Here is a 22,776-nt window from a genome sequence, read left to right as displayed (position 1 = left end):
GTAAGTTAGATTGAAGTCTTTGATGTGTACTCAATCCAACCTATTTCTTATGAGAGAGAATACTTTGAAATATCCTTTTAGGTGAGTTATTTAGTCTCAATACTGTCAAGGCATCAGAGTTAAATGTCTTTGCCGATGGTTGGATGTCTAAATGCTAAGTTAGATTGAAGTCCACGCACACCTGATTTGAAATTCAATTGTTACTAGTGTGTCGTGTTGTCGCTGTGAGTGCATCTCCAACGATCATATCAATCCCTAGGTTGCCACCCTGGCTATAAATATCCCCTACCTCAACCATAAGTGGTTGGTTGCTCCATGAGAAATTAACAAGTGTTGTATGAGCAACCCATTCCTCACAATAATCCAAGCCTAATTATGAGAAGTGATTGAACATCATCAAATAATTTGATGAAAGCCTAACTTGAACTTATTACTCTTGAGGATTGTGCATAATCCTCTAGACGGATAGCCATTTGTTCAAGAGCTTCTAGATTGTGGGTTTGTCGGAGAACAAATACGTGAAGGTTCGAAGATCACATCATGATCTACCTCGAATGACTGGGCGAGTTTTGAGGAACTTAACTCATGGAGAACAAGACAAGGACTAAGTGTTACCAGAGCTATGGCTCATTTCCAACCCATACGTAGAACTGTGCCAATAGATCAAACTGGGGTAACACAACTCTGTGTCTTTCCCGAGTTATATTTCCTCGCACTGCCTTTACATTCTATAATCGTCTCTACTTCGAAGAACTTCCCCTCCCCTTTCTTTGTGATTGTCGCAAAACCATTATTCACTACTATATGTATTTCCGCTGCCTAACTTCATGCTTTGCTCTTTGAGATATGTTGACATGAATCATCAAAATCCACCTTGGGATTAGATGCACTTTCACTTATTTTCTTGTAACGCTACTTGGTTATTTCTCTATCTAGCGTACTTCTGCCTTCTTTTGGAGAAAACTCTGGATCTACTCATTATGCCATAGTAGTACAAAGAACACAGAAATAAAAAAAATTATATCCATGTTCGTAGACCACCTAGCGAGTAGTGACGACTAAAAGCACTAGAGCGCGTCAAAGGCGCGCCGCCTCATCGTCCCTTTCTCACCGAAGTCGGGCCAAACTTGTTGTAGTGGACAGTCGGAAAGTCGTCGTGCTAAGGCCCTACCGGATCAGCGCAGCCCGTCGCTGACGAAGAAAAGTATAAATCAAAAGAACCAACATGTAGACGCATAAACGAAGACTGGATCCAAACAGATCCACTGAAGACCAATGCCGACTGAATCCCACGTGATCTGTCGGAGACACGCCTTCACACGCCCTCCGGCGACGCTAGACGCATCACCGGAACGGGGCTAGTCGGGGAGAAGCTTATTCCATCTTCAGGGAGGCGCCACCGCCTCGTCTTCGTGAGTAGGACGCATACCCTAAACGAAATCATAAAACACCTAAAAGCGAAGCAGGATCCCTCCCACCAGCAAGGGCCCGGGTCCACGGCGCCTCCAGACCCTAGGGCCACCAGAGACGAGGCGAACCGGCGGCAGCGTCTGCGGGAGTCAGAGCCCTAAGTTTTTTTTTTTTGAGTCAGAGGAACCCTAAGCATACTTCTGTCTTTAGCTTACTATAGTTTTACTTTTGCCTCACATGCTTGTAAGCTAATGACCGCTTAAGTTCAGCTATTCCTCTTTTCAGTATTTGCGCTTTGTTTTGTTTACTTTCTTCTTCTTCTTCCGAAAATGTGTTTTTGAAGAAATTGTTAAAATCTTCCATTCACCCTCCCTCGATCCGGTCGATAACTTAATCCTGCAAAATGGCAATCCATGTGCTACGTACTACACTTCGCTTGAGCATTTAACGGCCAGTGCGAGGAAAGCTGGAGGAGTATATCTGAAGGAAAGGAGATCACATTAGGCGACGTTAATGGCTAATCTGCAAAGCCGGCGTCTAATTTAGCTGTTCGTCACTGTTTCACTTACGGGCCGCTCCGGTTGATTGAACCTCGTCGGTGTTTGGCGCCTATATAAACGATGCCATCCTTGTCCACATCCATCCATCCACAGCTTCCCTTCCTTAGCATCTCCGAACAGGTGGTAGATCGAGCTCCACAATGGCGCTCCTACCTCGGCGGTTTCTGTTCGGGGTTTGCGCCGTAGCGCTGGCGATCGGCCTCGCGAACGCTGTGCACGGCGAGGCGGCGCCGGTCGTGGTCGGCCTGGCCAGGTGCTCGGACTGCACAAGGAAGAGCATGAATGCCGAGGCCGCTTTCAAAGGTACGTAAACTTTTTAGACACACTGAATTTGCCAACAGCGTCAAAGAAAAGCAGAGCCTAACTGGCCTTTTTCAATTTGCCATTGGCTTGTGTCAGGTCTCCAGGTTGCTGTCAAGTGTAAGAACGGCAAGGGCGAGTACCAGAGCAAGGCCGTGGGGCATGTGGACAAGTCCGGCGCCTTCAGCGTCCCCCTGGACGCCGGCCTCGTCGGCGACGACGGCGAGCTGAAGCAGGACTGCTTCGCGCAGCTCCACAGCGCGTCTGGCGCGCCGTGCCCCGGGCAGGAGCCCTCCAAGATCGTCGCGACACGGCCCGGCCGCGACGGCCAGACGACCTTCGTCGCGCTCGCCGGCGAGGTGCACCAACCGTCGGCTGAATGCGCCTCAGCGTTCCTGTGCCATCCTCTGCACAAGCACCACCTGGTCGTCTTCCACAAGCCCGTGACTGTCCCTCCCAAGCCCGACCATGACCATGACCACGACCATGATCATGACCATGACAACGACCATGATCACGACCATGACCACGACCATGGCCACGATCATGATCACGACCATGGCCACGATCATGACCATGACCACGATCACTCGCTCCCGCCTGCAGTCAAGCCGCCAACGACGCCGGTGTACACGCCGACGGCGCCAACCCCGACGCCGATCTACCACCCCCGGGCCCAGCGTGACGCCGTCACTGAGCCACAACTCTTCAAGAAGATGCTCCCGTTCCTCAAGAAGCTGCCGTTCTTTCCTCCTGCCAAGCAGAGCGGCGGCAAGCCGTAGATGGTTTTGTCCGCGGCGGAGCGAGGTTGCTCGCTCTTTTGGTTGAAGCCACGAACGAGTTATTTTTCGCTCCTTTGCTCACTGGTAGCAGGCGACGTTGCTTCCACAAAATAATGTTTGCGAGGACGATTGTTTTTCATTTCTTGAACTGGATTGCGAGGACGATTGTTAGTTCAGTTGAGAGGTTCCATTTCTGGAGTAGTTCGATCTGCATCTGCTTGTTTTGTGTGTTTGTTTCACTCTGATGTACCGTGTGTAGTACAGTGTGTTCGAAATATGATTGGCATCCTGTTATTTCTCACTTGATGCGTACGGCGACTTCTGCCACTGACCTTCTCGCTGATGGTACATATGAGATGCAACTTTGGTAGATGGATGAGCGGGAAGCCCAGAAAAACTTGCTTAACAGTTACCTACCAGGCTACCACCCACATGAACAATATTGACGTCCTGCCCCACTTCCGGTCGTACAATTTAAGGTTCTGGACTAAGCTATTCGGGTGCATGCAGTTCAGCACATATATCATCAACTCCAGTACTCCACAGTCCACACTACTCACTAAATACTACCCCTCCAAATCCCCTGTGTTTCCGCAAGATACGGGAAGATTGTTTCAAAATTTCACTCAGATCCATCAAGACCTAATCAACTAACTTCACCGCATATCGCCTTCTTGCAAGACATCAATCATGTTGTAAATTCTCTTAGGATCCATTGATTGTACCTAAATTAGAAGGAAATAGTAATAAGATAACAAGAAATCCAAGTAACGTGTGTCACAACAATCATACGAAGCAAGATATACACAAACCTTCTTATACAGAAACACGGCGGCATCAACTGACCCTTCGGCATATATTGAACGGCCACAAACATTGTGTTGGAACTCAAATGAAACGCTGGCAAGAGAAAACAGAACAATCAGCAAACCTGAATGTAAAGCATCACATTTCAGAAGGGTGGTAATTACCTGTCATCGGGAGAAGTCAGATGGTACAAATGGAATGCATGCCCTTCAATGTGTTCTTCGGGGACACCCACCATATAAAGCTGCTGCTCAGGATCCCTGATCTTAACCATCTGCTGACATAGAAGGTAACAATCAATACATAATATAACACCAGTTCCATAACTTTCAGAAATTGCGCAAGTCTATTGACCACTTGTATAGCAAACCAATGCTATAAATCAGTAGTAACAAGCTTGGAGAAAAGACATCAGCAGGCAGGAAAAAAAAAACTTGGGCCGCTACTTCGTAAATTAAATGGATTTTTTTTTTGAAACGGCAAAAGATTTGCCATTTTAATTGATTAAGAGAGAAGTTTTAGAGGTTAAGGCCCATGGCCAAATTACAACAATCACTCTCGCGGCGTTATGTTACTCAAGTGCCTCGCCCCCGCCATGCTTCAAAGCGACATTTCCTCTTTAATCCTAGCGACGATGACTCCAACTGGGACGGCATTATTACGAAAGATCCGTGCATTCCTCTCATTCCACAACTCCCAAGAGATAAGAAGCATCAAGGAAGCAAGTGGCCTTCGCGATTGGGTCTTCTTGGTAGCATTGTGGCTCCACCACTCTTTAATGGAAGTCGCGTCAATCCAATCAGAAGGATGCACATCATGGAGACCCAACCAATCTTTGATCATGCACCAAACTCTGATAGTGTGTCCGCATTGGAATAGAAGGTGGGCCGCCGACTCCTGCACCTGCTTACATAGGGGACAAAGGTTACAGTTTGGACACCCACGACGCTCAAGCCTGTCCGCCGTCCAAATCCTGTTGTTGATTGCCAACCAAGCGAAGAATTTGCATTTAGGAAGCGCCCAAACCTTCCAAACGGTTGGTATCATGGCCGTGTCAGTATGGCCAAAGAACTGCGCCTTGTAGGCCGACGTCGCCGAGTAGTGTCCATCAGTGGGGAACTTCCAAGTGATAGTGTCGGGCGTGTCGATGTCGAGGTGGATATGGGAGACCTTCTCCCAAAGAGTGTCAATCTCAGAGAGGTGTTCGACGGTGAGGCCCCGAAGAATGTCCACCTGGGAAGTCCAGAAGTTGTCGTGCAGAGCCATTCGAACCAAGCAATTCTTCTTCTTCGACAATTCTTATATTTTAGGGGCCATGTCTTTGGGCTTAATCCCATCGAGCAAAGGAGACTCCCAAAACTTGGCACGCAAGCCATCGCCAAATTAGACCTTGGTAGCCGCGACAAAAATATATTGGTCGTTGTCATCACAAGGGGTTCCCAAGCCAACCCATGGCTTGTCCGGGTGAAGCCACTCGCCCCACAGCCAACGGAGGCGAAGAGTGATGGCAAACTTGTCGAGATTTAGGATTCCCAGGCCTCCAAGCAGTTTGGACTTGCACACTTGTTCCCAATTTATCTTGCATTTTCCACCTGTGACCTTATCACAACCTGCCCAACAGAAAGCACGTCTAAGGGCATCGATCTTTTTCTTGACCTCCACCGGTAAATCTAACGCCGTCATGTAGTAGATAGCAATCGTCGTGAGGACCGACTTAACCAAGACTGCCCGACCTGCCGAGGCAATGTGCCTTCCCACCCAAGGGGTGAGCTGACCTGCAATCTTGTCCTCGAGGGGCTGGTAGTGAATTCTCTTCAACCTCTTGACAAGCAAAGGCAGCCCAAGGTATTTCATCTGAAAGGAGGAACACTTGGCTGGGAAGGATTGGAGAATGTCCGGATCAAGATTTTCGCAACAGATTGGGGCGACAAGACTTGGAACAATTTGTGACAAGGCCAGTGACAGCCCCAAAGAGCTTGAGAGTATCATTGAAAAACTGGACGTCTTCCTTAATGGGCGCAAGAAAAACTGCGGCGTCATCCGCGTAAAGCGAAGCTCGGATAGGCATATCATTTCCACCAAGGGGATGAAGATTTCCTTGAGCCGTGCTCTTTGCCAGGATGTGGTGCAGAGAGTCGATGGCGAGCACGAATAACACGGGGGATAGAGGGTCCCCCTGCTTCAACGGCCCTGTCGAGCTTGATGGGATTGTCAGGCACGCCACTGAGCAGAACGAGAGACGAAGCCGAGGACAGCATGGCTGAAACCCAACCTCGGAAGCGAGGCGGGGAACCAACGTGTCGAAGTAGGTCGAGGAGGAAGTCCCACCGCACCGAGTCAAAGGCTTTTCTGATGTCAAGTTTGAAGAGCAACACCGGGGTTTTCCTACGATGGAAGCATCTCACGAAATTGCACACATACATGAAGTTGTCATGGATGCATCTTCTTTTGATGAACACACTTTGGACGTGCGAGACCAGCTCATTCATGTGCGGGGAAAGCCGGTTGGACATCTGTTAGAGTACGTAATGGGCCTAATGGCCTGGCTGGCGGTATAGCCCGTTAGTCTTAGGGTTAATTAGAGATAAGGGTCGCTTGCTTAGGGGTCAAGTAAGCCTTGCTTGGGAGTCAAGTAACCTCTCTATATAAAGAGAGGAGATGTATCAATCTAATCAAGCAAGAATTCAGAAGGAAATCCTCTCCCTCTTGCCCGGCCGTGGGCAAAAAGGCCCCCGGCTGGCCCTCTCACGCCCTCCTTCTAGCATCGCCATAACAATTTGGTATCAGCTAGCTTCGGTTCGATCATGTCTTCACCGCTGCCCAACCCATTTCTTCCGCTGTCGGTCATCTCGTCGCCTCCGGCGACCACCACGACCGTCGCCCCGCTCCTACCCGCGCCGGGATCCTCCATCGCGCCCGCCCCCGCCGTCCTCACCCCGAAGGAGGTGTCCGGGGCGCTGCGGGACCTAACCCAGGCGGTCCAGGAGATCCGCCTGTTCTTGGCCAGGTCCTACAGGCTGCACCCGGCTGCGCCGCCCATCGCCGCCACCGCGCCGCCGTGGCTGCTGCCGCACCAGGCTACGCCGCCCATCGCCGCCACCGCGCCGCCGTGGCTGCTGTGGCAGCCGCCACACATGGCGGCCTCCGCCGCGCTCGCCGGGCCGCTGCATCTGCCATCCACCGCCACCGCCGCCCCGCCCTGGCTGCAGTGGTAGCCGCCGCTCCTGGCGGCCTCCGCCGCGCCCGGCGCTCTGCCGCAGCAGCCGCTGCTGCTGCCCCAAGGCGTCCCCGCCGCGCTCGCCGGGCCGTTGCAGCTGCCATCCACAGCCACCACCGCCCCGCCCTGGCTGCAGTGGCAGCCGCCGCTCCTGGCGGCCTCCGCCGCGCCCGGCGCTCTGCTGCAGCAGCCACCGGCGGTCAGCTCCGGTCCCACATCGACCGCGCCGGCGGGAGTCCCGATCCACCAAATCAAGTTCCCGTCGTCACCATCACCGCTTCCCCAGGGCGTCCCCATCCAGCAAATCAAGTTCCTGCCGTCGTCGTCACCGCTTCCGGCTTGGATCACTACCCGCCACGTGTCGGCGGCGGTGAGGCTGCAGGCTGCCGCGCGCGGCCTCCTAGCGCGTCGACGTGTGCGGGAGATGCGTGGTCTGCAGCTGCCGCTCCTCCAAATTGCCCTTCGCTGCGCAAAGGACCTCGATCTCGTCCAGTGCGTCGGGGATCTTGGGCATGCGGTTTCCCCCACAGGCAGCGGCCATGTTGTTTTTCCCGCGGGCAGCGACCTCAAATCTGCGACATCGGCGGTTGGGGGGACGCACCCCTCCTCGTCATTCTCCATCGCAAGCCCTCCACTCTTCCCTGTGAGGTGCAGACCAACAGCCGTCCGGCGGGGAGAAGGCAGGGTGTCACCGACAGGAGCACACCGCGTAGCACCACTGCATTCCGCCGTCGGCCACCGCGAGGGCCCCTCTGCTGGTCGCTCTTGCGACCACTTCCAGGTGGCCATACACATGCACTCCTTTTGTCCAGGTGATGTCCATGGGATCCAGGTGGCTGTACACGTGCACGTCCGACGTGCGGATGGTGTCCACTTTTTGTTAAGGGGTCCAAAATAAAGCATCCCAATCCATTTCAGGTTGAGAGTAATAAAACAAGACGAGATGTAAAAGGCTTGTTTTTAGATGTTAGGTTTATGTTGCATCGAGTCATGGTTATAAGTTGGTTAGGCTGCAGCTCGAGGACAAGCTGCATGTCCAGGTGGGGTGTAGTGTTAGAGTACGTAATGGGCCTAATGGCCTGGGCTGGCGGTATAGCCCGTTAGTCTTAGGGTTAATTAGAGATAAGGGTCGCTTGCTTAGGGGTCAAGTAAGCCTTGCTTGGGAGTCAAGTAACCTCTATATAAAGAGAGGAGATGTATCAATCCAATCAAGCAAGAATTAAGAAGGAAATCCTCTTCCTCTTGCCCGGCCGTGGGCAAAAAGACCCCCGGCCGGCCCTCTCGCGCCCTCCTTCTAGCATCGCCATAACAACATCATCTTAGCAATTAGCTTAGCGAGGACATGGATAAGAATGATGGGATGGAAATCGACGATGTCCTCCGCGCATCCTTCTTCTGAATGAGAGCAATGTCAGCAGAGTTCAACCAATGAAAGTGAGTAGCGTGGAGATCAGAGAAATTGTTGATGGCAAGCATGATGCCCGACTTGGTAGTGTCCCAACATGCCTTGAGAAAGGCACCCGTGAATCCATCAGGGCCCGCTGCCTTGTCGCTAGGCATGGAAAGCACAGCTCTCTCATGTAAGAAAACAGGCTCCGCCTCAAGTGACAAACCTGAAGAGCTCACTGTACTACTGTGCATAGGCTTTTATTTTGTCATTTATATCCAGTGAGCTGGTGCCAAGTGGCACATCCGAAGAGCTCACTGTACTACTGTGCAGTTCCCAGCTCCTCCAGGTGTTAGGAGGAGAAATGAAATGAGACCCGTGAAGTTCTTCTACCATCGGACCATCCGCCTTTCCGATAAAATAGGATGAAAGTAAACAGGAACCGCAATGCATCTCCTACAATCCTAGCTTCAGGACACTAACAGGTAAACATAACCTTGGCTCCAAAGGTATAAAAATACGAAGATATAGACCTATATACAATCATCATGTTTCCAGAAAATACAATCATCAAGTATTCCCAAATGGAGTTATCAAGCATTTAAGAGTAAGGAGGCTAGAGTTGGAACTTATAGCCTCCAGTTGATATACTAAAACATTTTCCAAGAATATAACGAGGGGATGCAGTTGTGATCATGCATACAATGTTCAGAGTTTATCCTGCAGCCAATGAAACAGCTTGGCTGGATTCCCAAGAGTAGTCACTAAGAGCCAAGCTTTCTTTCAAATTGGTAATGCATACTATGGTATCTTTTTCGTGGAAAGAACAGATAATTCCTCATCTAGATTGCAGTGAAGTAATATTAACAAAATCCTCAGGTCTAGAAAGACAGAAGTTTGAGAGAAGATCAATCATATTGAAGGAAATTTATAGTTCCGAATAAAAAATGGCATGGCAATTCCACTGTGGATTTGAAAATGACTAGTTTAAGGTCATGATGCACATTACGAGGGTCAAGTTGCTATTTGCTTAAGAATACGGATAATATATACTTTCAACTTTAAGCACAAGAAAGGTTCAAAAAAAAAACTTTAAGCACAAGAATACGAACTTACCCGCTCCATGTCAAAGACCGCGCCTAATTTCTCGAAACAAGCAATCACAGCTTTAGCTGTACCAGATGTGTCCAGCTTTCCTGCTTGATGGGATTCCAGTACCTGCAAATATTCTCACACTTAGACCTCCACAATGACACATGGAAGTTTAGGGTGAGTCAACAGAAATGCGTTTGGCCTAATATTCTAACAAAAAGTTTCAGAGCAAACAAACAATTCGAAAACTTGCAAAGGAGCTTATATTACTGGGTAGTTTCTCTCAAACATATAAGGGTAGACTAATGATTGAAGAAATGGTCCTTGAAGTAAAAGCTTAAAGACTTTTGACATTGTCCAACACTTCCTTTGTGAACCTGAATTTTCAAGGTAGAACCATACCTCCAAACGATAGCCTGAGAAGGCCCCAGGAAACTGCTCCGCAATTGTTTCCATTGCAGCAAGAAATGCAACAACCTGACAAGGGAAAATCATGTGTGGCGTTCATGTTTTCAACAACTTATTAGATTTGACAGTGCTTTTTTGACGTACCTGTTTGCCCATTTGTGGAGATATTAGTGCATAGTTTTCTGAATCTTGCACTGATTTGTACAGTAACTGCTGATCCCCACCAGTTGTGCCCATTACAAATGGCACACCAAGCTTGCAATAGAGCTCGGCGTTAGCTGCATAATCCAAGAGTATTGTTTTTTTTTTCAGCCAGAGGAGTGAAGACTGAAGGCGGCAACGGAAAGGAAACAACAAATAGACCAAAAAATCAAGCATCTTTAGTTTCTTCTTCGTATCCCTCTTGAGCAATGGAGGGGGGAAAACTACCCACGGATTAAGAACCTGAGACTTTTAGCAAGATCCAAATCAATTTACTACTTCCTCCGTCCCAAAATTCTTGTCTTAGATTCGTCTTCCGTATCTAGACGAATCTAAGACAAGAATTTTGGGACGGAGGGAGTACTAGTTTAGTTATTCTAGGTCAAATGTGTCGAGCTATCAAATCGAAGTAGTTTCCTATCATATTATTTCGTCATATAAAACTGAAATTAATCCTTAATGTAAGCCAAACAAAAATATATGCATCAGATCTTGCAAATAAATTTTCAAAAAAAAAACAAGCAGCAGGAATTTCTGCAGATATTAGTCAGATAGAAGCATGTTTGTACATAACGACATGGAAAAGGAATTTCTGCAGCAGTAATTTCACGATTGTAGAAGCTACCATGATGATAAATCATCCCAAGCAAGTTATAAGATGTCATAAAGCAAAATAAAATAACAAAGATAAAACTTACAGTTCACAGAATCAGGCGCCGTGTAGTCCACCACAACTACATCTGGGTATTCGTCAATGACAGATGAAAGAACATCTTCTCTTGCAGAAGGGCCATATATCTCAACGTCTGTATCACCCACTTGTATTGTTTTATCAAGGTTCTCTCTGCTACTGAATGAAACAGGAACTAGGTGAAGACCCCTTGAAGTAGCTGCCTCAGCAACAGATACCCCCATTTTACCAGTGCAGCCATTTACCTACAGAATTGAACAAATGAAAGACTAAATAGTAAATACTACTAAATAAATTCGTCAAATAATTGTCTAGCGTGACTGTATGAGAATATATTCCAATTGATCTTCTAGTAAAGCATTGCAGGAAATTGTATAAATTCAGTAACTCTAGTCCCTTTGTCTTATCCAGCCAGAGTTGTTGGACTTGACCAGTAATCACTGTTATTGACTACACATGTGTCATCCTTAATATGTACAGGTAGGGGGCTGGCAAATTGGCTTACCATACTACAAAGTTATGAAACTTGGATTAAAAAACATTTGACTATGAGATCAACATATTTTCTGTTTTTCTCCTAAAGTTGACTGTTCTTCACAAGTGGATACAAAAAAATAATCAGGGTAAAATGTGAATCAAATAGGGCAACGTTCATTTTTTACAGAATTATACATGGGCATCATCTATTACTAAAGTAATGAAATGTGGTTAGGTCAGTTCAACTTCATTTTGTTATTTTGGCAGCTATGCTTATGTTCGTTTGATGATTGCATCAACTTCCTCGTCTGTCCTTTATAGCCTTCCAAAGGCCTAGATAGGGCATTATATGGATAAGATATTGTGGAGCAGGATTGACCTTGTCTTATAAGCGTAAGACATTTGGCACTGATATTTGGTTGCTTCAAATGAAAAAAGTACTCCTCCTTTGCAGCACCAGCATGGGAACTCGAAATCCAGTACATAATGATAAAGGGCAAATTTATAGCCGTCAAAGTCTCATACCTCACTGTGCATCAAGTAGCCATGTATATAACTAAAGAAACGATTTATGATGAGAAAATCGTGGAAGACCAGTGGCCTCAGCGGCATTTGGCCGAACAGGTTAGTGGTGGCGTGATAAATGCAGCCGGCGTACCAGAATCGGGAAGGAGACGCCTGCCGGCCGCGCGGTAGCCGTCTCTAGGGTTGTCGCGGGTGGCGCGGCGCTGACACAACGCGGCGCGGCGAAACCGTCGAGGCGGCCCCGTCTCCGCCACGGCGAGGCGGAGAGAGTACGGGGCGGCGCCCGCAGCGAGAGCATTTTTGTCTTGCCCGACGGCGCTGCTACTTGCACGATTTAGTTTGCGTGGTGTCAAACAGGATAGAGAGACCTGGCCAACAAACGGTTTATCCCGGCGGCAGCTGCTTGCGAGGCTTCACCGGACGGCTAGCGAGTAGCGGACCCGTGCTGCCGTGAAGGTGCTGAACTGCTGATGGGCAGAGTCTTTTCATCTCAGAACAGAGTTTTAATTACAGGAGAATATCATACGAAAACTAATATTTCTTGAAAACCATATTTTAAGGTTTTGAAAAAAAACAAAAAAAAATGGAATGTTAAGAGGATGATGTTTTATTGCCACGTAAAATTTCAAATTGAAACAAATTACGAGATGTGAGTTATGAAAAAGATAAATTCAGCTCTGAATGGTGCCATTATTGTTCGGCACTATTCAACGCTGATATTCCCTTTTTCATAACTCACATTTCCCATGTATTTCAACTTGAAATTTTGTGTGGTGATAAAACATCATCATCTTAACATCCCGTACTTTTTTCATTCTTTTGAAACTTCGAAACATCTTCTTCTCATGGTTTTCATCAATTTTCACCGAATATTGATTTTCGTATAATATTCTTCCATTAATTACTCTATTAGTAAAGGAGCCCGTGCGCTTGCAACAGAAGGAAAAAAACGCGCATTTCAACCCAATAAATTAACAGAAATGTTAACTCCCACATGTGTAGCATGTTTGTACTTCGCCCACATGTGTTGATACACGTTGATTTTGTTTTGCACGAATTCTAAAGGAGTTTGTTAGATTTTCAGCGTCACATGGGCATCATCGTGTGTGTGAGCATTGGAGAGTTCGCCCACACGACCCGCAACACGTGGTTACCAGCTGTGTCGTGTGGGCGAACCAGTTTCTGCCCATACAGTCACCATCTAGTCCACGCGTGTGTGGACGAACTGCTCTTCGCACACGCGACGCTCCTGCGTTGTTAGATGGCAACTGCAGTTGCGAGCACGTGACAACTAGGTAAACACACATGGCAACTATGATTCGTTGCTAGATGACAACTGCAGTTGTGCGTACGTGGCAACTAGGTAAACACACATGACAACTGTGATTAACCATACATGGCGACTATGGTTAGACCATGCGTGGCAACTAGTTAATCACACATGGCAACTATTGTTTGATCACATAAGGCAAGTGTTTATCACATATGACAACTATAGTTGCCATCCTCCAAGATAACTAAAGTGTCATCCCACGGGTGCGCCAGGACGTGTGGGCAGATTTGTTTTGTGCCACACACGCAAGGTGAGAATGAGTAGTAGTTTGTTGGACGTGTGACACGAAATAGTTGCGTCCATACGTGTGAGTAATTCTAATGTTCACCCCTACATGACCCGTATGAGCTGCCTCCTACTTACGCCATACAGAATGTGTGGATGGACGTCTAATATGCCATAAGTGTGGATATTATCAGCGTCCTATATTAAATCAGTGAGGTTACAATGACTTATATACAAGAAAATGTGTAATCAGAAGGATAATTTATAAGACGGGGCGTGAAACACATTTTTTAAGTTCACCATGTGTGCCTTAATCTGTATCCTTATCTAGCTATAGATGGTGTCTGCCTCTTTTTCAGTTTTCATGTTCTAGAGACGAGTGCTCCCCTTCTGTTGACACACGAACACGTCACGTGTACCCTCGACGCCAGGGGTGATGCATCGCAGCTCACGTCGAAGGAGACCCGACCGACAGCGCGATACACAAGACAGTCGACGGGCGCTTTTTGCAGACCCGAAAACCCCACACCCCCGGGAGGGACCCCGTCAGGGAGTGCAGCGGCTATGGGCTGCCCTAGGTCGATTCGCTCGCCCCTAGAGCCTCGGGATTCGTAGCTCTCAAACACGAAGAACAGCGAAGAACGAGATAGAAAAACGGTGGAGAGATAAAACGTATATGAAAAAGTAGTATATTGATTTGTTCGATTGTGTGTTGTTCAATCGGCCGTCACCCCCAACATATATAAGAGGCGGCTGGACTTCCCGTATAAGCAAAGGATTTATCCAGGCTTTCCTTACAAGAAAATTACATCAATTCACGTCCTAGAATCCTAGTTCTGGTCCCACCCGGATTCAGCCCGAATCTGGTCCAATCTTCTGTCTTGCTCCTTGCGTGGGCTGTGGAATCTGCATATGACTTCCGATGGAGACGGTTCAAATATCAATTATGTGTGCTTCGATGAGGCCAACAATCCGTATGTTGATCACTTTTCCAAATAAGGCCATCTTGAATACTCCACGGGGTCATCTCTAATTTCGAGTCGGACTCGTTCATGTAGCTGACTGGACCGTCTGACTCTTGCAGCGTCTCTGCAGGTCGTATACTACGTCGGATGATGATGACTCCAAAAGCAAAGTTGACCGTTTTGACGTTACGAACAACTCCCGTGTTGAACACTTCTTCATCCGAAGCCATCTAGATAAGTATTTGAGCCCATCTTCAGCATCTGATCGGATTGGCCTCGACCGTTTCTACTGTTCACGGCAGCAAGCTTTCCCGGCAAGGTTACTGTTCACGGTGGCAAGCTTTCCCCGGCAGTTTACTGTTCACGGCGGCAAGCTCTCCCCCGGCAAGGTTACTGTTCACAGCGACAAGCTTTCCCCGGCAAGGTTACTGTTCACGGCGGCAAGCTTTCCCCGGCAAGGTTACTGTTCACGGCGTCAAGCTTTCCCCGGCAAGGTTACTGTTCACGGCGGCAAGCTTTCCCCGGTAAGGTTACTGTTCACGGCGGCAAGCTTTCCCCGGCAAGGTCTTTTAGGCAGCAAACAACCTCGGATGAAAATGTGTCCAAAAGCAAAGTTGACCGTTTTGACGAGACGAAAAACTTTCGTGTTGAACGTTTTCCGACTCGAGGCCATCTTCTGGGCCAAAACACTCACGCATTACATCAGACACTTGCCAAGACATGTCTGGTCTTCCGCGTCATATTTCGCCTCTTGACAGGGCTGCATCCAGATAGCTCTAACTTTTGCATACGAACTCGGATTTAGATGATTTTTATATCAAAATCGACCGACTCGACGAGACGAAGACAATGCATGTAGAGCACTCCCTCATCCGAGATTGTCCTGGAGGCGTACTTGACCAAAAAGCACTCAGAACACCTAAACATGACAATCTGAGTGTAGTTTTGGTCTTTGATATGATACCGAATGATTATGGTCCAAACGTCAAAGTTGTTCCACTCGGCAATGTGAAATTTCTCATTTAGAATATTTTGTCATTTGAGGCCATCTCCATTGCATTCTGCATTGTGCCAAAATCAGGTGTCAACACAGGCCCCCCTGTTTTTCGGCAAAGCTTGCATGCCGAAAAATAATTTGCACCATGTTTGTTCTAAGGACGATGTCAACACTCCATCGGCCATCTATTCTTCTGAGGGTGATAATTATGTATTGGCCATGTTTGTGCTAAGGGCGATAATCGTATATCGGCCATTGCCTACTTAGGCTTCCTGCCACACACTCGGGTGGTACTTCTTCAAATATTTGCCATTGAGAGCTCGAGGTAAAAATGCCCCTTGTATTGATTCCACCAAATATGAATTTCCGGGAACAACTCTTGTAATCCTAAAAGGACCTTCCCAACTTGGAGACCACTTCCCAAATTTTCTATCTCTTGAACCAATCGGTAGAATCACTTTCCAGACGAGATCAGCAACTTGAAAATTCTTCAACTTGACTTTCTTATTGTAAGCCCTTGCCACCCTCAACTTATCTCTCTCTATGGCATTCAAAGCAGCCAAACGTTTATCAGCAACCTCATCAATGTTGTCCATCATCAAGTTATAGAAGTCTATTGCCGATAAATCATTTTGTTTGGCTATTCTCAAAGCATTCAAATTTACTTCCACTGGTAAAACAACCTCCTGACCATATACTAGCTCATATGGAGTCACTTTCGTAGCACCATGCCTTGAGATTCTATGTGCCCATAATGCCTCAGACAACAAGTCGTACCATCTCCTTGGATTATCCTCAATCTTCTTTTTGATGAGCTTGATTAAAATTTTATTGCTAGACTCAGCTTGTCCATTAGCTTGGGCATAATATGGGGAGGAATTGAGCAACTTTATGTTATAAGATTCGGCAAACTCTCTGACTTGGTGTGACATAAAAGATGAACCTTGATCTGTAGTTAACGTTTGAGGAATACCGAATCTATGAATAATGTGCTCGGTTATGAATTTAATTACCTCCGTATGCGTCATGTTCTTGAGAGGTACTGCTTCAGACCACTTAGTGAAATAATCAGTTGCCACCAATACGAACCGATGCCCCTTTGAAGAAGACGGATGGATTTTCCCAATAAAGTCTAAACCCCATCCTCTGAAAGGCCACGGCTTGATAATAGGATGCAACATAGCAGCGGGAGCCAATTGAATATCACCAAATTTTTGACAAGCTTCGCACCCTTTATAATATCTAAAGCAATCATTAATCATGGTCGGCCAATAAAACCCAGCACGTCGTAATAACCATTTCATCTTGGGAGCCGACTGGTGAGTACCACAAATGCCTTCATGTACCTCTCCCATAGCAACTCTTGCTTGGTCCTCATCCAAGCACTTTAAAAGAACATCATCAACTGTTCGGCGATAAAGATCATCATCCCTCATAGTATATTTAAAAGCCATATGCCGAACAGCCCTGTCCACCCTTTCACTCGGATTACGCAAGTAAACAACAATGGGCTTCCTCCAGTCAGAATTGTCACCTGCACTAGATTTTTTGTTAATGACCGAATCAGTGGGTTCTGGTTCGGCCTCTTCTATACTGGTAAGACAAGACATCGGATTTTGAGAAATATGAAACATGCCATGATCAACATGGTATCCAGATGCTTGTTGTGCCAACTCATTTGCTTTCCAGTTGTCATGTCTAGATATATGTGCAATGCTAAAACAATCCAAAGTACAGATTATATCTAGACATTTATCAAGATAAACATTAAGTGATTTGTCCAAACACTGAAAGACTTTGGATATTTGCTGTACCACTAGTAACGAATCACCATAAGCCTCAATATGTGTAACACCTATAGCAAGTAACATCTCTAGGCCGAATAACAATGCTTCATATTCGGCTTGATTGTTTGTGCAAAAATATTCTAAGCGGCATGAGGCTTCAAAAACAGCACCATGAGGAGATATATAAACAATACCAATACCTTGGCCATTGCCACAAACTGACCCATCAAAGTATAATATCCATGGTACTAATGAAATAAGGTTCATATCAACATCATGCTTGTCATTAATCCGATGTTCAACAATGAAATTAGCAACAATTTGGCCTCTCATGGACTTTAGAGATTCATAAGCCAAATCATATTCAATCAAAGCATAAGCCCACTTGCCAATTCTACCACTAAGAATTGGCCTATGCAACATGTATTTAATGACATCGGTTTGACAAGCTACTACATAAGCACTCGGCACTAAATAATGTCTCAGTTTTGTGCAAGCATAATATAAGCATAGACATAATTTCTCAATAAATGTATACCTTGTCTCTGCGTCCAATAAGCGGCGGCTTAAATAAGTGATGGCATGCTCTTTTCCTTCGGTCTCTTGAGTTAGAACAGCACCAATAACTTCTACCTCCGCTGCAATGTAAAGTCTGAAGGGTTCCCTATGCTTGGGTGCTCTCATCACCGGAGGAGTGCACAAATAATTCTTGATCATATCAAATGCTTCTTGATGTTTTGCCCCCCAAGTGAAATCAACATCATCCTTTAACCGAAGGATAGGAGTAAATGCATCAACTTTCCCTGACAGATTAGCTATGAACCTTCTCAAATAGTTGACCTTGCCAAGGAACTTTTGCATATCTCTCTTGCATGTTGGAGCCTCCACTTTCTGTATAGCCTCTATCTTTTTGGGATCAATCTCTATGCCATCTTCATGAATAATGAAACCCAAAAACTTGCCAGCTGATACGCCAAAAGCACACTTCAAAGGATTCATCTTCAGTCCATACTTTTTCATTCTTTCAAAAGCTAAACGCAAATCGGCCAAGTGAGATTCAAAAGCATCCGATTTGACAACAATATCATCAATATAAACTTCAAGTATGATACCGAGTAAATCATGGAAAATCCAATTCATAGCCCTTTGATATGTGGCTCCAGCATTTTTTAATCCGAATGTCATCACTGTCCACTCGAATAAACCAACGAAACTAGGGCATCGAAAAGCAGTCTTGTACATGTCCTCTTCGGCCATAAAAATTTGATTGTATCCGGCATTACCATCTAGAAAGCTAATAACCTTATGCCCAGAAGCATCGTTAATAAGCATATCGGCTATTGGCATAGGATACTCATCTTTGGGTGTAGCCCTATTCAAATCTCTGAAATCAATGCACACCCTCAACTTGCCGGATCCTTTCTTCTCCACTGGGACAATGTTAGAAATCCACTCGGCGTACCTGCAAGGTCGAATGAAATTAGCTTCAAGTAGTCGACCGATCTCTTCCTTGATCCGGTCATATGTTTTCGGATTAAATTTTCTGGCCGACTGTTTATAAGGTCTAAAACCGGCCTTTATAGGCAACCGATGCTCCACTAGCTCTCGGTTTAACCCTGGCATCTCATGATATTCCCATGCAAAGCAACAAACATATTCTTTCAATAGCTCGATTAACTTAGCTTTACAATCGGCTTTCAAATTTTTGTTTATAAATGTCGGTCGAGTGACTGAACCATCTCCAATATCTACCTCTTCTAATGGATCGGCTGACGTAAAACCTTGTCCAAGTTTATCCATGTCATCCAACTCCTCTATAGACTCATACATATCGTTCTCGCTGGACTGATATTTCACAAGACGTTTTTGTAACCACTCAGAGCTAGAATCCATTTAAACATATCATACCTTGGAGCCGATTGCATTCAGTCCGCTTTAAAGAGACGGGCACAAAACCATTCTTGGTTGCGCTGAGAAAATCAAACTCTGATAAGTCACGTCCCGTCAAGCAAGTAGCATTGGGATGTTGCCAATCCACTGATGCATCGGCCAAAGCAACACAGGGCGAGTTATCCGCATGAATGACTTCCACTTCATTATCAACCCACTGAATCAAAAACTGGTGCATAGTGGATGGCACGCACTGGTTTGCATGAACCCAATCACGGCCTAGTATGACGTTGTAGTTACCTTGCACCTCAGCGACAAAGAATGCAGTAGCCAAAGTTTTGCTTCCGACTGTAAGCTCCACATACATCACACCTTTGGCTTCAGTTTTCTCTTTGCCTTCAAACCCGTTAAGCACCATATTGGTCTTGATCAATTCTTCATCAGGCAAACCCAATTTCTTGAAGACCGAATAGGGCATAAGATTTACCACAGCACCACCATCAACAAGCATCCGAGTGAGCGGCGACCCATTGATATGACCTCTGAGATATAATGGTTTCAGATGCGTTACTGGTTCTTTTGGCTTCTCGAATATCATGTTTTTAGGGCCAAAATCCAGCTGAGCCACCTCCCCTTCCTCATCTACAGCACGAAACTCAGCAGGCAAGTAATACACCATATTGATATCCATACCTTCATGAACCGGTGTAGACTCATAGTCCAACATATCAGCCTCCTCCTCAAGTGCATCCACCGATTCAGAAATTTGTCCGAGTGAAGAGGAAGCAATAGGTAACGTAGACGATGCAATGATTGCGTCGTACTTTTTTGGTAGTGTAGGTGCTGCTGTGATAGGCGCAGAGGCCACTGTATCTCGTATTTGTTTGGGCCTCCACACTTGTTTTGTAGGTACCATAGGCCGAGTGTCATTGAACAACTTATCCCTTTGCTTCTCAGCCTCTTGTTCTGCCATCTCTTGGTTCCTTAACCTCTGTAGTTTCCTCTTCTGTGTCTTTGTTAGCCCTGGAGGACACCACTTTGGCTGAGTGTATTTAGGATCTCTCGTTTTTACTCGGCTGGTGCTTGCTTCATGATCATTAGCCGAGTGCTTTGGCGCGATAGAAAGTATCGGCTCAGTCGGTTTGCTATGCACAATTGGCTGCTGTATGGCAAATGTTTTGGTGCCCAAGATAAGTGAGTCAGCATCCGTTTTCTCCTTGCTTTTTCCCGACTCAACTGCTGCAACACTTGGTGACTTAACACGCCATTCTTTTCGACTTTCCAGATGCATGAAATTTCCACTCGGTCGCATATTTTGACCAGCCGACTGATAGTCACTGATGTTGAGTCGGCCATTATATGAGTAATCAAGTCGATCCCACACAGATTGCCTCTGCTCTTCTGAAAACTGCGCCCTTGGTCCACTCGGTTTGGTATACCGACTGAACATATCAGCTGATGGTGACCTTGGTCGTTTCAGATGAGTCGGTCGATTGAAACTAGAACTGGCCGACTGGTTAGCATACTTGGACAGCAATACATCAAAAGTTGGCTTGATCCGCTTGCGCTGCACTTTAGCTTCATTCTTCTTCCACTTGCCAACTTCTGGACTCTTGGGCTTGACAAATTTAACACGAGTATTTTCTTGCACTTGCGGTTGCCCCCCGAGTGTAGGATTCTTGATGGTGATTTTGATCACTTCCTTGCCATCGGGTTGCTTATCGAGCACAACCTGTCTCCCCAAGACCTTGTTGTCCTCCTTGTCTTTCCTAGGCTCACCGACAATGACATTAGCTTTATTAGCAGGATTCGGCTACCTCCGGCCGAATGAGTAGCTTCTTCCCCTCCAAATCCATGGTATTCATTGGAAAAGGCTGTTTATCAACTTGCATTTTAGAAAAGTTCAATCGTCCGTCATTAATGGCCGATTGTATCTGTCGTCGAAAAACATTGCAATCGTTAGTATCATGAGAAAAAGAATTATGATACTTGCAATAAGCGCGCCGTTTCAGCTCTTCAAACGGCGGCAAAGTATGAGTTATTCTAATAATTTTAGCTTGCGGCAAAGGATCAAATATTTTATCACACTTGGCAACGTTAAAAGTAAACTTCATCTCTTCATCACGATTCTTATGAATCGGTTTCAGATCATTGCAAGTAAATGGTTTGGCCTTAGATGGCCAAACAAATTCAGTAGAAAAAACATCACCCTCATCGTCCGAGTGATCACTATCATATTCGATCATATTCATCTTTGGACGATCGGCTTTGTATCTATGCACTTCTTTGAGGTCTTTGCTTCGGCTTTCCTGAGCCAAAGCCCTTTGTAAGACTTGGTTGATATTTAAGAACTCATAGCCTTCTAGCTTTTCTCTGATGTGAGTTCTCAAACCACTCAGCACTAGGTCTGCCAAGTCTCTCTCGGTTATCACCAAACTAAAACACCGGTTTTTTGTTTCTCTAAACCTCTTGACGTAATCGGAGACCGATTCATCATGCTTCTGCTTAACCGATGTTAGATGTGACAACTTGAGTTCATTGTTGCCGCTATAAAAGTGATCATGAAACTTCTGCTCTAGTTGCGACCAAACCCGAACGGAACCATGGGGTAAAGAAGAAAACCATGAAAATGCGGTACCAGTTAATGATAAAGGAAATAAACGCACTTTCAATTCGTTCAATGAGCCTGCCTCACTCAATTGTGCTAAATATTGACTAACATGCTCCCATGTGGTTTTTGTGCCTTCTCCATTAAATTTAACAAAATCTGGAATTTTATATCCTGGAGGGCACTGGATGGCATCAAAGTACTCGGGGTACGGCTTTTGGTAAATCCGGTTCCGAGGTAACTCAACTCCAAAATTCTATCGAAGCATCTTAGCCATCTCCTCTCTAAGATTAGCTAGACCATCATCCATAGTGGACGATGACGCTTGTGGCAGTGGCATAGGAGGAGTAGGGTTACTAGCTGTAGGTAGGAATTGTGGCATGTACGTCGACCCATATTTTGGTAATGGTCGAGTGGATGTAGCTGTAGGTATGGTTTGGTTCGGCGTTGCCACCGAACCTGGCACGCTCATAATAGGATTAATGGGTGCAGCCACAATCTAATTTGTTTGGGTAGGATAATAAGTCACCGGCATGGGAGGCGCCGATGAGATGGGCAAAGACATATTAGGGTTTTGCACACTAGCAGCTACACCATCATTACCACTAGACGATTGAGATATATTCTTCTGAGCATTAGTATTTTCTATGAAAGTTTGATAGACTAGATTGTTACCATCAGCAATACGACTTTCAATCTCAGCCCACTGTTCAGGAGAAAAGGCAGTACTTACAAAAGGTTTAACCTGTTTAGTTTGAAGAGGAGGGAACTTGATTTCTTCAATCGGAGTGATGTTGCCTTGGCGATCTTTCTTGAATTTTGCAAGGAACTCCTGCAGGTCCTTCTCCTCGCGCGCCTTCTTGTACTCCTCATAGACTTGGCGATGATCGGCCGATATCTCATCAAGACTGGGCTTAATGATGTTATCGGCGTCTACCTCAGATGGCTTGGGAAGATCGGACATGGTGGATGATGATGATTGATCTTCGTCCCCAGCGGAGTCGCCAAAAAAGTGTGTTGATACACGAACACGTCACGTGTACCCTCGACGCCGGGGGTGATGCACCGCAGCTCACGTCGAAGGAGATCCGACCGACAGCGCGATACGCAAGAC

The 22,776-nt window shown here is 46.2% G+C and overlaps 2 protein-coding genes across 3 annotated transcripts; one reads left to right on the top strand and one right to left on the bottom strand.

Annotated features, from left to right (window-relative positions):
- Nucleotides 1-2,068: 2,068 nt before the first annotated feature.
- LOC119285104 (proline-rich protein 2-like) lies at nt 2,069-3,353 on the top strand. The gene is made up of 2 exons (XM_037564321.1): nt 2,069-2,273; nt 2,370-3,353. The coding sequence occupies exons 1-2, from the start codon at nt 2,111-2,113 to the stop codon at nt 3,050-3,052; spliced, it is 846 nt and encodes a 281-aa protein (XP_037420218.1). The 5' UTR covers nt 2,069-2,110; the 3' UTR covers nt 3,053-3,353.
- A 97-nt stretch (nt 3,354-3,450) lies between these two features.
- Nucleotides 3,451-12,316, bottom strand: LOC119285103 (probable 4-hydroxy-tetrahydrodipicolinate reductase 2, chloroplastic). 2 transcript variants are annotated; one of them, XM_037564319.1, is made up of 8 exons: nt 11,991-12,316; nt 10,863-11,100; nt 10,108-10,241; nt 9,958-10,032; nt 9,580-9,681; nt 4,024-4,136; nt 3,865-3,952; nt 3,451-3,777 (listed from the first exon to the last, which is right to left on the bottom strand). In XM_037564319.1, exons 1-8 carry the CDS (start codon nt 12,153-12,155, stop codon nt 3,709-3,711), a joined length of 984 nt encoding a protein of 327 aa, XP_037420216.1. In that variant the 5' UTR covers nt 12,156-12,316; the 3' UTR covers nt 3,451-3,708. The 2 variants fall into 2 exon arrangements, with proteins under 2 accessions (XP_037420216.1, XP_037420217.1); XM_037564320.1 differs by having other exon boundaries at nt 4,024-4,133; nt 11,991-12,315.
- Nucleotides 12,317-22,776: the final 10,460 nt, after the last annotated feature.

Source organism: Triticum dicoccoides, chromosome 4A (assembly GCF_002162155.2).
Source record: "Triticum dicoccoides isolate Atlit2015 ecotype Zavitan chromosome 4A, WEW_v2.0, whole genome shotgun sequence".
NCBI classification, from domain to species: Eukaryota; Viridiplantae; Streptophyta; class Magnoliopsida; order Poales; family Poaceae; genus Triticum; species Triticum dicoccoides.
Note: the sequence above shows the minus strand (reverse complement) of the source record. Positions and strands in the feature narration are given on the sequence as shown.

Coding starts and splice junctions, on each gene's coding strand:
- LOC119285104 (XM_037564321.1), top strand. CDS start 2,111: ATGGCGCTCCTACCTCGGCGGTTTCTGTTCGGGGTTTGCGCCGTAGCG. Junction 2,274..2,369: donor TGCCGAGGCCGCTTTCAAAG/GTACGTAAACTT, acceptor GGCTTGTGTCAG/GTCTCCAGGTTGCTGTCAAG.
- LOC119285103 (XM_037564319.1), bottom strand. CDS start 12,155: ATGCTCTCGCTGCGGGCGCCGCCCCGTACTCTCTCCGCCTCGCCGTGG. Junction 9,682..9,957: donor TCTCAGGCTATCGTTTGGAG/GTATGGTTCTAC, acceptor GAATATTTGCAG/GTACTGGAATCCCATCAAGC. Junction 3,778..3,864: donor CCGTGTTTCTGTATAAGAAG/GTTTGTGTATAT, acceptor CTTCTAATTTAG/GTACAATCAATGGATCCTAA.